Source organism: Drosophila elegans, unplaced genomic scaffold (genome assembly GCF_018152505.1).
Source record: "Drosophila elegans isolate 14027-0461.03 unplaced genomic scaffold, ASM1815250v1 contig_767, whole genome shotgun sequence".
NCBI classification, from domain to species: domain Eukaryota; kingdom Metazoa; phylum Arthropoda; class Insecta; order Diptera; family Drosophilidae; genus Drosophila; species Drosophila elegans.
Genome location: NW_024546120.1, coordinates 1,362,972 through 1,378,189, shown reverse-complemented (window position 1 = coordinate 1,378,189; position 15,218 = coordinate 1,362,972). Strand labels below are relative to the sequence as shown.

General features: G+C 42.5%; 1 protein-coding gene across 5 annotated transcripts in view; it reads right to left on the bottom strand.

The window, feature by feature from the left end:
• Positions 1-15,218, bottom strand: part of LOC108136797 (myosin-I heavy chain) — a 1,412,760-nt gene that overhangs the window by 1,125,571 nt on the left and 271,971 nt on the right. For all 5 annotated transcript variants that reach the window (XM_041710095.1, XM_041710096.1, XM_041710097.1 and 2 more), the window contains exon 6: positions 6,159-6,733. In XM_041710095.1, the coding sequence (XP_041566029.1) occupies positions 6,159-6,733 (575 nt within the window). The remainder of the gene's footprint in view (positions 1-6,158; positions 6,734-15,218) is intronic.

Genomic DNA, 15,218 nt, shown 5'->3' with positions numbered 1-15,218 from the left:
TTTCCAGTTTGCTGGACGACCGCCAAGATTGTCCCAATATCCTTTTATTTGTCATGGTATGGATTGTATCTTTAAGTTTTGAGTTAGTTAAGTTTATAAGCACTGATTTATCGGCTAAGGTGGAAGTGATCTTTCAACTTTATACTCCCTTTGATTTTGAAGATGCCGCCGCACAGATTCTCTCCGAGTGAGAAAGATGTTGGTTATATCAAAATTTTAAATTTGTCTATGTGCACTAATTTATGAGGGCTTATTTTTTTTAACCAAAATTCATTTGATTTAATTCTTCTTCACTCAAGAAAAAGAAGAAGAAGTCGGCTGAAGCTTCCTGGCTGATGTTAAAGGTTGAAAATTGTACTCCCTGGAGCCCCACAAGTCCTGTTCTCGGTAGTCATTACCTGTCACTGCATTTCTGACGACAAGAGCTCCCCGAAAAAGGCATAGGCTTTTCATTTGAATATTGCTGTTTACTCTGCAAAGTCAGAGAATGCGACCTTTCCGCTAAACAGGCTCTACACCTACCGGTCTCTAGCTTGGACGAGGCATATTGACGACCACAGTACCTGTTGCTCATTTTTGAATGGTGGCGTGCTACTCAGAAAGCGGAGAAGATAGAATGGGTTCTTCGTCTTGGCAGCGGACTCTTCATTACGGCCAAACACGGATAATCAAGGCTGCCTAATGTCCACGCTTACCTGGGCATACCATTTTCGGGCATTGTTTTAAACACTTTCATAAAACACGTTAATTCCTTCCTAGCCAAAATGATATGCGTACAATGAAAGAAAACCTTTGGTTTATCCAATAAAAAAACTAAAACGTTCATATTTTCGCTAGATCAAAATAAAAATGTTTCGGTAATTAATTATCCTAAGGCGTTAAAGAAGTTAAAGGTGCGCTACGAAAAAAGGTTTTGATTTTCATAGAGCACATTTCTAGCTTATTCGATATTCAAATCATGAAAAGATATGATCTGATCTAATCTTCGTTTTATTTTGGGTACCGTTTCCACGCAGCGTGAATCGTTGTTGTCGTTAGAAACTGAAGCAGATGTTATGAACGCAATATTAATTAATCCTGTTTTATCTAAAACTGATGCAGTTTCAAAAATATCCTACGATCGGGTTCAAGAATACGAGGTGTTGCCTACTTGGGAGGATTGTTACCGCAGTTTAAGCCGTCACTGTCAATATTTGGAGAGCAACGTTAAACGATCATCTGATGAGAAGCCAAAAAAAAGCCCACATAGAATAGGAGAGCCTTTGTCGCGGCACAGGTGGTTGTAAAAAATTCTCTGCTACTGATCACGCTCTTACTCAGTGTGCTTCATTTAGTTCACTAGACTGGCAGGATAAATTTAATTTCATCAAGCAAACCGCTCTGTGCATAAATTGTTATTTGGCGAGCAGATGTCTAAGTTGATCGCGATGTCGCGTTTGTCAAAGTTTACATCACATTATTCTTCATAGAACTGCTCATCAAGAGCAACCAACACAGATTGTTGCCCACACACTGAAGAGTTGGCCAAGCTCCTTCAGCTCAGATTCGAAAAACAGAAGTATGACATTTCTGGCATAGGTTGTGTCAGAACGCAAATGAGATTTTCTGTCTCAACAACTATTCGATCACGACTATCAGTAAATTAATGGCGTTTACAATTCGCTGTAGCGAAGACAATATCGCTTAATCAGCCAGAGCGTTTCGATGACACTTCAAAGTGGTACATACCTACAGAGATTGATCTTGCAGATCCAGGAACTACATGCCTCACAAGATTGATTTACTCATCAGCACACAAGAGTTTTTTGATTTACTTAAAATGGCAAAATTTCTCTGGGTCATGGCCTTTCTTGCCTGGTCAATACTGCACTTGCTTAGATCGTTGGCGGAAAGGTTTCTGAAATTCCGCAATCACAAATCGTCACATGCAACATGGCACGTTCCACGGAGCTGCAAAATGCATTAGAAAGGTTTTTGCTAATAGAGGAGTTTGATTCGCATAATTTTTTCACCGTAGAAGAGGAGAAATGCGAACGGCATTATATGGCAAACACAAGGTTTCTAACATCTGGACGGGTCCAAGTTTGCTTGCCCTTTAAAGAGAACCCTCACAAGCTAAGAAAGTCGTTTGAAATAGCCGAATCCCGGTCTCTGCAAAATGAACGCAGGTTGAACCGCAACCCGTTGTTAAGAGAGATGTACGTGAAATTCATAAAGGAATACATAGCTCTGAGTCACATGCAATTGGCATCTGATTTCGACTCTCAGAAGACACAGTATGTTATCCCGCATCATGGAGTCCTAAGATAAGAAAGCACGACTACATGTTTGATGCTTGATGCATCATGAAAAACAACGTCGAACTTTTCTTTGAATGAGTTGTTGATGATTGGGCCAAGCATCCAGCAAAATCTTATCTTAACACTTCTAGCCTTTCGCTTACATCGTCATGCACTTGTAGCTGATATCTGCAAGATGTGTCGCCAGTTTGAAGTATCACCAGACGATCTTATGTATCAACTTGTTTTCTGGAGAGAATCCTCTGCTGCGCCTCTGGAATTGTTTCAGCTCAACACTGTCACGTACGGCATGTCCTGCGCACCATATCTAGCAATCAGGAGCTTGAAATATATTGCGGATCACTTCTCAAAGCAGTTTCCCATCGGAGCAGCCGTACTTAAGAAGGGATGTACGTCGATGACCTCCTTACTGGAGCAGGCAGTGTCGAAGAGCTTCATCTTAAGGCTGCAGTGGTCACCAGCATACTTTTTAAGGCTGGATTAGAGCTTGCTAAATGGAACACAAGCAAAATGGAAGGCAATGGAGCAGAGTTTCAATTCAAGGTTGATATCAAAGATGTAACGAAGACATTGGGCATGTCGTGGTAGCAGATGTGTTCTGTTTTAGGTATACACAACCTACAAAATAAAATTCGAAAATTACATTAATAACGTTTTCTTTTGGACAGATTCAAGAATTGTTCCACAGTGGCTTACCATGCACTCGTCCAGGCGAAACTGTTTCGTCGCCAATTGGATTTCTGAGATGCAATCAACCACTTCAAACATTACTTGGAGGCACGTTCCGGGCAAGGACAATCCCGCGGACATAGTGTCAAGAGGCTGTGCAGCATCTGAGCTTATGGAAACTATATGTTTTAGTGGACCAAGCTTCTTACGTCAACCCTTATCTGGATGGCCTCACCAAGTGCAAAATTCTCAGGACACCGAAGAAGAGTTGGAGCTGCGGAAATCAACAGTCCTCACATGTACATGTGGCAGCAAAGAAGATGTATACGATTGCATTATCAACAAGTTATCATCCTATCGGCGCATTTTGCGAGTCATAGCTTTTGTGTTGCGCGTCTTCAATCGAATCAAGGTCAACAGAAAATTGAAAGCAGTCGATGTAATTCATACATCAGCAACTGAATTGCAATACTCGTTCAAGCACATCGTATCACATACCCAGCAGAAGACCTTTTCAACGAAATCCAGCAGCTCAAGGAAAACAAGATTTTAAAACCCGAATTTAAAAAACTAAATCCGTTCCTAGCAGCGACTGAAGGATCAAACCATTCTATAACACTATTACGTGTAGGAGGCCGCTTAGCCAAGGCGTCCATTTCACTCAATGTCAAATTTCCTGTTCTTCCTCCAAAGGATCATTGCTTAACATTGAAATTTGTTGGCGTTCAATGTAACAAATAATGGGATCACTTCCAGGTGATCGCTTTTATTCACAACGACCTTTTTTTTTAACTGGAGTCGACCTATGTGGACCATTTGCCACATCATACCGCATTCGAAGCAAAGTGCCATATAAAACATACATGGCCGTGTTTATATGCTTTTCGTCAAAAGCAATCCACGTAGAACTCATTTCCGATCTGTCTACTAATAATTTTATTCTTTGCTTAAAGCGTTTCGTCAGTCGCAGAGGCGTCCCACTACGCATCTATTCCTACAATGCAACTAATTTCGTCGGGGCACGATCTCAGCTCGAGGACTTTAAGCAGCAGCTGTTTGACGAAGCCAACAGATTGAATATACATAACTTCAGCAGCATCGTGGGATTTGAGTTTAAGTTCATCCCTCCGCGAGCTCCCCACTTTGAAGGCTTGTGAGAGGCCGCAGTAAAGTCCATGAAGACCTTGATGATAAAAAACTTGGGCAACACTGGGCTTAAACTCAAGACCAGTGGCACTCCTATCCGAAGGTCCAAACGATGGAGAGGCAATAAGCCCAGCGCACCTGCTGATTGGGTCCGCTTTGATGTCCGCACCGGAGCCTTCAATTGACGCGCTGCCATCCTATCTTACGCGGTGGCAGCGCGTAAAGTACTTGAAGCAACAGTTCTGGGAGCTATGGAGACGTGATTATTTACACACACTTCAGGCGCGCTCCAAACGGCTCAAACCCAATGCAAACATTCAAATTGGTCAAATTGTAATAACTCACGAGGACAATACACCTCCACAGGAGTGGATCCTGGGTCGCATCACCAACACGCATTTTGAAGCTGATGGACGAGTTAGAATGGCCAAGATCAAGGGGAAAAATAGAACCATTCGTAGACCCATCTGCAAGATAGCGCCCCTGCCTGAGCAAATTGGTGCTTGAATACTCCTTGGATCATTCAACGGGCGGAGAATGTTCGATGACATCATAACTGAACACCAATTTACAATTATCATTATTTGTTTATGAATAAGTTTGTTTAAAAACAGTTGGTTAATTTTAATTCTTTGACAACTTGTACTACCTAATTACCCCTCACTGTAATCATATTTTTGTATTTTGAATTCGCTCTTTTACATACAGTTCACACATGGACATTTAGCTCATTGTAATATTAAACTTGAACATTAAAATCAGTGATATTAGAGATCGAAAAAACTCGGACGTTTCACTTTGATAACTATGCATTTGGGAAGAGTCCGCACACTAACACAATAGTTTCTTACAGTTCAAAGCAAGAAAATTGGAGCTTGTGAAGGTAAAATCATTTGTGACACTTCATTTAAATTTATGTATTAGATTATATTCTTAGGACTTATCGTACATTACTCGTACATTTAACACTACTTTACTACATACCACGTTTCCAGTTTGCTGGACGACCGCCAAGATTGTCCCAATATCCTTTTTTTTGTCATGGTATGGATTGTATCTTTAAGTTTTGAGTTAGTTAAGTTTGTAACCACTGATTTATCGGCTAAGGTGGAAGTGATCTTTCAACTTGTATACTCCCTTTGATTTTGAAGATGCCGCCGCACAGATTCTCTCCGAGTGAGAAAGATGTTGGTTATATCAAAATTTTAAATTTGTCTATGTGCACTGATTTATGAGGGCTTATTTTTTTTAACCAAAATTCATTTGATTTAATTCTTCTTCACTCAAGAAAAAGAAGAAGAAGTCGGCTGAAGCTTCCTGGCTGATGTTAAAGGTTGAAAATTGTACTCTCTGGAGCCCCACAAGCCCTGTTCTCGGTAGTCATTACCTGTCACTGCATTTCTGACGACAAGAGCTCCCCGAAAAAGGCATAGGCTTTTCATTTGAATATTGCTGTTTACTCTGCAAAGTCAGAGAATGCGACCTTTCCGCTAAACAGGCTCTACACCTACCGGTCTCTAGCTTGGACGAGGCATATTGACGACCACAGTACCTGTTGCTCATTTTTGAATGGTGGCGTGCTACTCAGAAAGCGGAGAAGATAGGTTGGGTTCTTCGTCTTGGCAGCGTACTCTTCATTACGGCCAAACACGGATAATCAAGGCTGCCTAATGTCCACGCTTACCTGGGCATACCATTTTTGGGCATTGTTTTAAAAACTTTCATAAAACACGTTAATTCCTTCCAAGCCAAAATGATATGCGTACAATGAAAGAAAACCTTTGGTTTATCCAATAAAAAAACTAAAACGTTCATATGTTCGCTAGATCAAAATAAAAATGTTTTGGTAATCCCTAAGAAAACGAATTACATTAGAACAGAAAACAAATTAGATTAAAAAACCTAGGTTCTAATCGTGTCCTCAAGCTTGACAAGCATAGAAACCTGATATATTTATATATTGTCTATGTATGCATGCAGGTCGATAAAGCCAAACAGAAACCAAAAAGATTTATATACCAGCTAATTTATTTTGATACTTACCTCTTTTATTTTTAAAGGGATTTCAGTAATATTTCCTCGAACATTCAATTGGCGAATTAGAAGAACCTTTTGAAGATCACAGCGCTTCATTCCCAGAAGGTTTGAAATGTTCGAAATGGCTTCCTTGTCTGAATTAGAAAAATCGCAACCTTCGCCATCAATGTCCATAAAGTCAATATTACCTAACCACAATATTGAGCTTAGGACCTTAAAAACGCCATCTATTACAAATTGGGGAATTTGTAAAACCGTAAACGCCATAGTAACGGCGTCGAACTTCATTGATTCTAATTGCATATTTATTTGTTCAGTACTCTTAATATTCAGATATTTGTAATATTCAGGTGGTTTTAAATAAAAGGTTTTTGCGATATCGATATTTTTCTGCCCTTGTGCCACTAGTTGATACATTATATGATAGTTTTGTTCCCCTTCACTTTGATATGTTATCCGAGATTGTTCAAGCAGATAATCTTGAATAATGCATCCTTTTATACAATTGTGGTCATCAAAACAAACTTGCATAAATTTACCAAATCTTGAACTGTTATCGTTTTTAATCGTTTTTGCATTTCCTGTAAAGACATGAAAAAAATTACATTTATGTATATATATATATATGTGAGAACTCTTTTTTTTTTGTATTTAAGCCACTTAGTTCTGTGCGACGAAGTAAAACGTTTTTAAAGGGACGGAATGGAGAATGGTTGTGCTTGCGAAGAAAACGTAAGCCTTAAACCTACATTTTTAAATACAATCCTTGGTCAAAGTGTTGTCCACTACTTGAACTCATCGCATAGTTTCATCGTTGGTCAAGATTTCACACATTATCGGCTAGCTTATGCGATTTGTTCAACTTACACGTTATTCCTTTCGCAGCAAGTCCTTTATGTCTCTATCATTTAATGAGATCAAGGTTCTTTGAGGAATGCGTACCCCTGCCTTTTCAGGACTAGTACCCACAAGCCGCTCGCAATTGATTTAAAAACGCATTCACTCTTCAAAGTGAACGGTCAAGTTTTTGTTTTGCGTTCCGAAGTTTTCGTTTTTTGTCACCGAGGTTACATTCAAACTTTTTAAATAACAGAACGCTTTGAGTTGGTATTAACAACCTTCCGCTCGCTTCGCGTGTGCATTGTGATAAGTTTGTGTTAAATAAATTAAATCATTTTGAACATTTGATTTGGTGCTTGGTTTGCTTTTATTGTAATTCTGTTGACGCCCTTTTAAGTTTTTTTTTCTGTTAATTTCAATCGTTGGACAATGTTGGAACGGCAAGCGCTCTAACGGTGTTACAATTTTCTACCTCTATGAAATTCTCTCTGAGGAGTTGATCATCGTTGAGGAGTTGTTTGGAACCTCAAAATCTTAACGTTGTTATGCTCTTGATCTTTACTCTCTTGGTCTCTCTCATCTTGTAGGGTTACATCGGAGATATTCGGCTTTCCCGTTCTCTCTATCCATACCGTTTCTAGGTGCTTAACATCGGATTTATTTGGTGTTAGGCTCCCGCTTTGACACTCTCCTCCGCTCTCTCTCAAAGTTCTTGAGTTTAAGATAAGCGTAAATATATGTTCTGTGGAAAATTGTAAAAAAGAAATCTGCCATTCTGAAAAACGAAGAGAGATCGAGGAAAACAACAATTGCTTTTTACACCTGTAAGAAAGCCATAGGGACGAAATGGGGCATGCACCCAAAAATCGTCAACTACTCTACGAAGTATCTTGTTTAAATTGTCTGTGGCAGACAGCCACAACGGATGACATCCCTATGCATAAATGGTGCCCTTCGCAGTACCCAAACGACGCGCTGAACGCTGTGTTGACCCTTCCTAGTATTGACTTAGTCAGCATAAAACGGGCCAAAATAGTGGCGGTTCGATTAAAAGTCACTGAACATTCCATACATATGGTCGTGCCGAATTATATGCCATAATAGAATCACTTGTGCATGTACATAACACCATCTGTCAAAGATGATAGATTAACATCTACAGCGATAGCCAAGCGGCTATTAGGTCTATCTATGCGACCAACACAATTTTAAAAGAGCTGGCCCCACAGTATAACATCAACATAATATGTATGTTATATTACTGTAAGCTAAAAATAAAAAAACAATACAAAACACTAGCGACTCTAGCATGACAGAATGTAAGACACTGTCGCATTTTTCGCCAAACATGGACCATTATAGACTTGAAAAGAACGTTGAAATTACCAAGACTCAATCTTACCGAGTGCGGAATGATAATACGGGTACTTACAGGACACTGGTTAGTGGGTTCATATGCCAGCAGACTGTGCGCACCCCAAAATGAATTCTGCAGAAGCTGCAGGGACGAGGAGGAAGAGGAAACAGTGGAAGCCCTGATGAGTTCCTGTTCGGCCCTAGGCAGATTAAGATTAACTCACCTAGGAAATAACTTCATGTTAAATCTCTCAGAACTTGCTGACTGAAGCCTAACAAGAATAATAAAGTTCAAGAAAGCAGACGACACTGGCTCAAAGGGGAAAATGATTCATACGGTATCACAACGGACCTACCTAGGACTAAATGCCCTAACCTAACCTAACCTAACCTTACCTATCTGCCTGGTGTCCTGGCTGGATTATTATTGTCCTGGATAGATTATCATGGTTTGCAATGTCATCAAAAAGAAAAGTGGCATACACTACTACTGTGATAAGTGCATATCAAGCAATACCAATTAGCCGGCGCACAAAAAGCTATGTTGCGGAAGTAATTTGTAATTGCAAAAAAATGCGGTTATACTTTTGGCTTTCGAATCGCAGCTCTCTAGTCCTATGCTATCGGATTCCGGTTCCACTAAGCGCAAAAAAGTTGCCGTCGGTGGGCAGTCTTTGGCTTATGCCGTAGAATCCACTCCCCGTGATTCGTGATACCAAAAACTGTCTCATGTGTGGTACCAAAAACGGTTACGTGTTTGGATCCGACAAATAAAATACATATTTATTTCACGGCTTGTCCCTGACTTTTCATCACTAGATATTACGGCTTATATCCGTTACAAAGTCAAAGTTGATCATCAAAGAGTCAAATGGTTTAAATTTTTTTATGCAAGGAATTTATGATTGGTATTCATTGTGTGCATTTTTCAGCCCTGTGCCCCCGTATTGAAAAATTAAATTTTTTCTTCATACTTTGAAAGGGTAGAAAGGATAGGTGAAATGATTTTTCAATATCCAAATTATTTTCGGAGACACAGTAAACTCTCCGACGGGGAGCCCGGCCCATAAGAATCGTTTCCTAGTCTTTAAACGCGTTTTTCTCAAAACATTTTTTGAGGGCGTTGAAAAGATATTTCAAGTTCTACAGAACCCACTTCTTTGAAATGTGGTATATATCTTATTTATACTACGCTCTAACGCGTCTGCCTCGGACTTAAGCCAATTTTGATTATAAGTATTTTTAAAATTTTTGAAAAAGTAAACAAAATTGGTTAAAAAAATCCTTTTTTTGAAAGTGGTCAACTTTATAACTTTACTAAGAAAGATTTTCTTAATTTTTTTTAATTTATTTTGAATTCACTCTTTTACATACAACTCACACATTAAAATCAGTGATATTAGAGATCGAAAAAACTCGGACGCTTTACTTTGATATCTATGCATTTGGGAAGAGTCCGCACACTAACACAATAGTTTCTTACAGTTCAAAGCAAGAAAATTGGAGCTTGTGAAGGTAAAATCATTTGTGACACTTCATTTAAATTTATGTATTAGATTATATTCTTAGGACTTATCGTACATTACTCGTACATTTAACACTACTTTACTACATACCACGTTTCCAGTTTGCTGGACGACCGCCAAGATTGTCCCAATATCCTTTTTTTTTGTCATGGTATGGATTTGATCTTTAAGTTTTGAGTTAGTTAAGTTTGTAACCACTGATTTATCGGCGATGGTGGTAGTGATTTTGCAACTTTATACTCCCTTTGATTTTGAAGATGCCGCAGCACATATTCTTTCCGAGTAAGAAAGATGTTGGTTATATCAAAATTTTAAATCTGTCTATGTGCACTAATTTATGAGGGCTTATTTTTTATAACCAAAATTCATTTGATTTAATTCTTCTTCACTTAAGAAAAAGAAGAAGAAGTCGGCTGAAGCGTCCTGGCTTATGTTAAAGGTTGAAAATTGTACTCCCTGGAGCCCCACTAGCCGTGTTCTCGGTAGTCATTACCTGACACTGCATTTCTGACGGCAAGAGCTCCCCGAAAAAGGCATAGGCTTTTCATTTGAATAATGCTGTTTACTCTGCAAAGTCAGAGAATGCGACCTTTCCGCTAAACAGGCTCTACACCTACCGGTCTCTAGCTTGGACGAGGCATATTGACGACCACAGTACCTGTTGCTCATTTTTGAATGGTGGCGTGCTACTTAGAAAGCGGAGAGTAACGGCCAAACACGGATAATCAAGGCTGTTTAATGTCCACGCTTACTTGGGCATACCATTTTCGGGCATTGTTTTAAACACTTTCATAAAACACGTTAATTCCTTCCAAGCCAAAATGATATGCGTGCAATGAAAGAAAACCTTTGGTTTATCCAATAAAAAAACTAAAACGTTCATATGTTCGTTCATATGTTTATATGTTTTTTTTTGAAAGTGGTCAACTTTATTACTTTACTAAGAAAGAATTTCTTAATTTTTTTTAATTCTAAGCTCCACAAGGGCTTAAATTCTGTCAACCAAAACGCATTGTTTTTTTGATGACCCCATTCCACCGACCTGTATCTCGGCAAATATTGGGTTTTTTTGTTTTCTTAATATGTTGATTTTTTTTGTATCTTTCTTGAGAAAATGTCTAAAATTCCGGATTGTAGACTAGAATACCCCTTACCCCCCTCCAGCGCCTGCTATCTCAAAACCAGACATAGAATTTTTGAGCTTAAAATTATCGTTCCCAGGTATGCGAACAACCTTTCCGTAATACAGTTCATTTGTAATAAACTGCCACACAGAGATCAATTAATAGGGTTAGGTGAGTTTAATATACCTAATGCGACCTAGTCCTCGGACGAAAAATCAATTATTTAACTTCCTTTAGCGCAGCATGACTTTATTGACGGCTTACTTGACATTGCACTATCTCCAGTTAACCATGTTCAGGATTATTTTAGACGTCTACTGGATATGTGCTTCGTGTCAAATCCAGAAGGCGTTTGTGTTTTAAGGCCTTTGCCACTTACGCAACCTTGTGAGGAGTTGAATAACTCCCCACAAGTAAGAAAGGAAGCAGAGCAAGCGCATGCAAGCAGGGGCCTACCAGTTACCAGTTACTCGACGAATTCGTCCGTATTAACGGTAGTGCGGCGAGAAAGAGTGGTGCACCCAGCACCAGACAAGGGCAGGGAGAGTCCGAGAGGGACAGCAATAGAAGAGAGCGGTGAAGGGCTGTGCGCAGAAGAAAGTAACGGGACGGCATCGGACTTTGGACCCTGGTATTGGTGCCGTACGCAAAGGGTGAAAGGTCGAATGGTAAAACAGTGGACTTTGGACCAGGAGGCAAGGAGTCGCCGATAACTAGCGGTAAATGGAGGCCTATATAAGCCGGCCGAGCGCAGGAAGCTGGATCAGTCGATTTCTACCAAGTCAACAAGTAACAGTCATTAAGTGAACCAGTAACCAGTGAAACAACGTGAAGGAGCAAGTAAAGCGGAGTCGTCAAGGAAACAAGATCGCTACGTCGAGACGTTCGGGACTTAGAGCTACAGTCTCCGAATTGAGACGCAGGTAGCTGAGGTCCTTACGGCATCACACAGCTAAGTCCAGGCGCTTTGTCACAACTTCTGTCGCGATTTGAGCTTAGCATCCCAACAAATAGAGTCCTTCGACGAAGAACCGTGGGCTCAGACGGAAAGTTGTCTAGAACTAGCTGCCTGCCTACAAGGATTGCATTGGCGAACTCCGGCGTATGCCTGATCGTCCTGCAGGAACTGTACAAGGCCCTGGTGCGACTAATCCGGAAGGACGCGCGTTTGTTCAGCTGGTGTCTCGAAAGGCGTATGCGCAGAGAGCACAGCGGTCCACCGCTAGAGTCCCAGAACCGCAGCTTACCGAGTCGCCAACAAGGAGCGGAGCCGGTCGAGATACCTGGAGACAGAACAAGGACAACGAGGTACCCAGGAAGACGAACAACGAGCGTCGTGCGAGCAGCATATACTTAAAATTCTTAAGCCTGCGGCAGAGAGAGTAGGGTGGAAGCGTTCGTCTAGAACCTGGCGTTTGACCCAGGGACTGCGTTGGCGGCTTCCGGCGTACGCCTGAACCGTCAGGTAGAAACTGAGCTGACGTCCGGTGCGACCGGCCGAGACAGAGCAAGGGACAGGAGGCTGCGGCTGCGAAAGGCGTACGCATTGAGAGCACAGTGCCTGTTCACCCTAGTCTGGGAACGGTGACGCATCCCTAATTCCTGGCAGCAGAAGACATCGCAAGCGAAACCGGCGAGGGAGACACCACTTCGCAGACAGCACGATCCAGCGAGACGTTCAACGTGGGAAGGAGACGACGGCAGAACACCACCCCGGCCGAGGGTCAAGTTGGCGAATAAAAGATCATTGTATACTCCCAATCTTTCTGTGCGTTTTCACTGATCAATGGGCGGTCACATATATATAAATTTGGTGGGACTAACACTTACATTTGCTGAGCCGCACGACATTCGTAGCGAGCAGATAACAAAGAAAATCAGTACGTTACAACCTTAAGATCCCTATCACCCAGTTTTAGAGCTGACTATTAATGCAGGGATAGAGTTAAAGGAAAATTTACAAAAGTCTATTTAACGAATCCAATGCTTTCGTAAGACAAACTTTGGTCGTTTAAATACTTGTATATCTGGCTATGACTGGTCCGAACTTAAACACGACGAAATTCCTCAGCGAAATGGGCATTAAGCAACAATTCACAGCACCATATACACCGCAGGAGAATCCGACGGAAAGAGCAAACCGAACAGTTAAAACCATGATAGCGCAGTTTGCGGGACAGAACCAGAGGAATTGGAACGAGAAGTGGCCGGAGATCAACAGGGTACTCCCCGTGTTTCCTCACGCAGGCACTGAAGAGCCGCGAGGCTTGTATAAGGAGACGAATAAAGACAGATACGATCCCAACAGAACTGGCACTGGCAGAATGCAGCCCAAAGAGCATGACCTTTCATTGGTACAATCCTTTCCCAGGAACCGTAAATGCCGTATATTGGCGACTATCCCATGGGTATTTGCCAATAGCCGTGTTTCAAGTTCAACGTGGAGATGTATCGGACGCGGCCTAATTTCTCCAGAATTTGGTTGATTCTCGGGACTGGATAGGCGTCGGGCACTGAGTGTGCGTTTAACTGACGATAGTCTACACACATGCGCCAATCGCTAATCTTCTTCTTGACCAATACGATGGGAGCGCTGAGCGGGCTTCTGAAAGGTTCGATGGCCCCGTCACGGAGCAGTTCGACTACTTGGGCAGCGATGACATGTTGCATCGCGGGGTTCCGGGGATAGTACCTTGTTTTTAAGGACTTATCGTCGTGCATGACGATAGTGTGCTCGGCGACGTGAGACAGCCCTTGCAGCCTCTCGAATAAAGCCAGTTCTCGATCGATGAAGCCTTGTTCGGCCGCACTCTGTCGCTGCTCGTCGTGTTCTACCATCCCCATCCTAATGGGCGCACCGGCGTCGATGTTTGAGGTCGTAGCCCGCGTAGGCATAGGGCTGAGGGCCTCAGCTTCTCCTGGCCTGGCAGTTCCCAAATGGGCCCCAACCTCAACAGGGTGTACCGTTTCCTCCTGGCTGCCTCGCGTCTTTATCAGTACTGGCTGTAACAGAGGGTCTCCTACCGCTTGGGATTAAGATTGCAAGTCGTGGGTGTCTCGCCCACATCGCACCTGTGTTTCCGCTACTTTGATGAAGTCCATCCCAAGTATTATGCGATCTAACATGGTGGGCATTACCAACATAGGTAAGAGTACCGTAGTGCCGACCAACGTAACCGAGGTTCGCCAGAGCTTCGTCACATCCAGACATGACCGGTCGGCCAACGCTATTCTAGTGACAACATTCCGTAACTCACCTGCACCTGCGGCCAGGTGAGTAAAACTTTCGCTGGCGAAACTCCTGGATGCCCCTGTATCAATGGTGGCGTCCACCCGTTGTCCTCCGACTTCTATCGCTGCTGTGATGAGCCCGCCGTGTAACCTAAACGGGTTCACTGGGGTCGGGTTGCTGCTCCGTTCGTCTCCGCCGCACCCGGGTTCCGGTGGAGGCGTTCCCCGTTTCCCGACGCATTTCGAAGGCAACAATCTATGGTTAATACTCCTGGTCACCCACAGTTCCAACAGTCGGAAATGTCCGTTCTCTCCGCAGCGGTTACAAGCCCGCTGTATGTCCACTCGAGAGGTTCCTTGTCTGATCATCTGGTGTGTCACGTGTCCTGTCCTGTTATATTCTCCGGATTCCGGAATGGGTTCGGCGATCGGCGAAGTTGAGGTTCCTCTGGGTTCCTGTCCATGGTTACTCTTGGCTCACGTCGAGTCGAGTAGTTTGACACTCTCATATTCTGTGGCCATATGGGTCAACTGTGTCAAAGTCACGAATTCACTGCGTTTAATGTATAGTCGGTATTCTGGAGCCATGAATTCTTCCTCTTCTCGATAGCCGGCTTGCTGCATCTTGGTTCTGAGCTCGATCAAGTAAGTTTTGAAAGGCTCTCCTCTCCGCTGCACGTGGGTCCGTATCTCATTTTCCAACCGCTCGAAATATCGAGGGGTTAGGAAGAAGTCAAGGAATTCCCTTCGGAAAGGTTCTCATGAAGCCGACTGTAGATGACTCGTGCGAAACACCGTGCCGCTGGGCCCTCTAAGAGGGGGACGTCCTCTGGATTTATCCTGTACGTCGTCATCTTTTCCTCGAGCACGGCGGATCCCAACTCCCATGAAAATCGGGGTCGCAGGGTCACCTTGGGTAACGAAACCGATAGCAGCTGAAGACCGATCGCTTTGGCGGAGAAGGACCATACAACGGAGAGTCACACTAA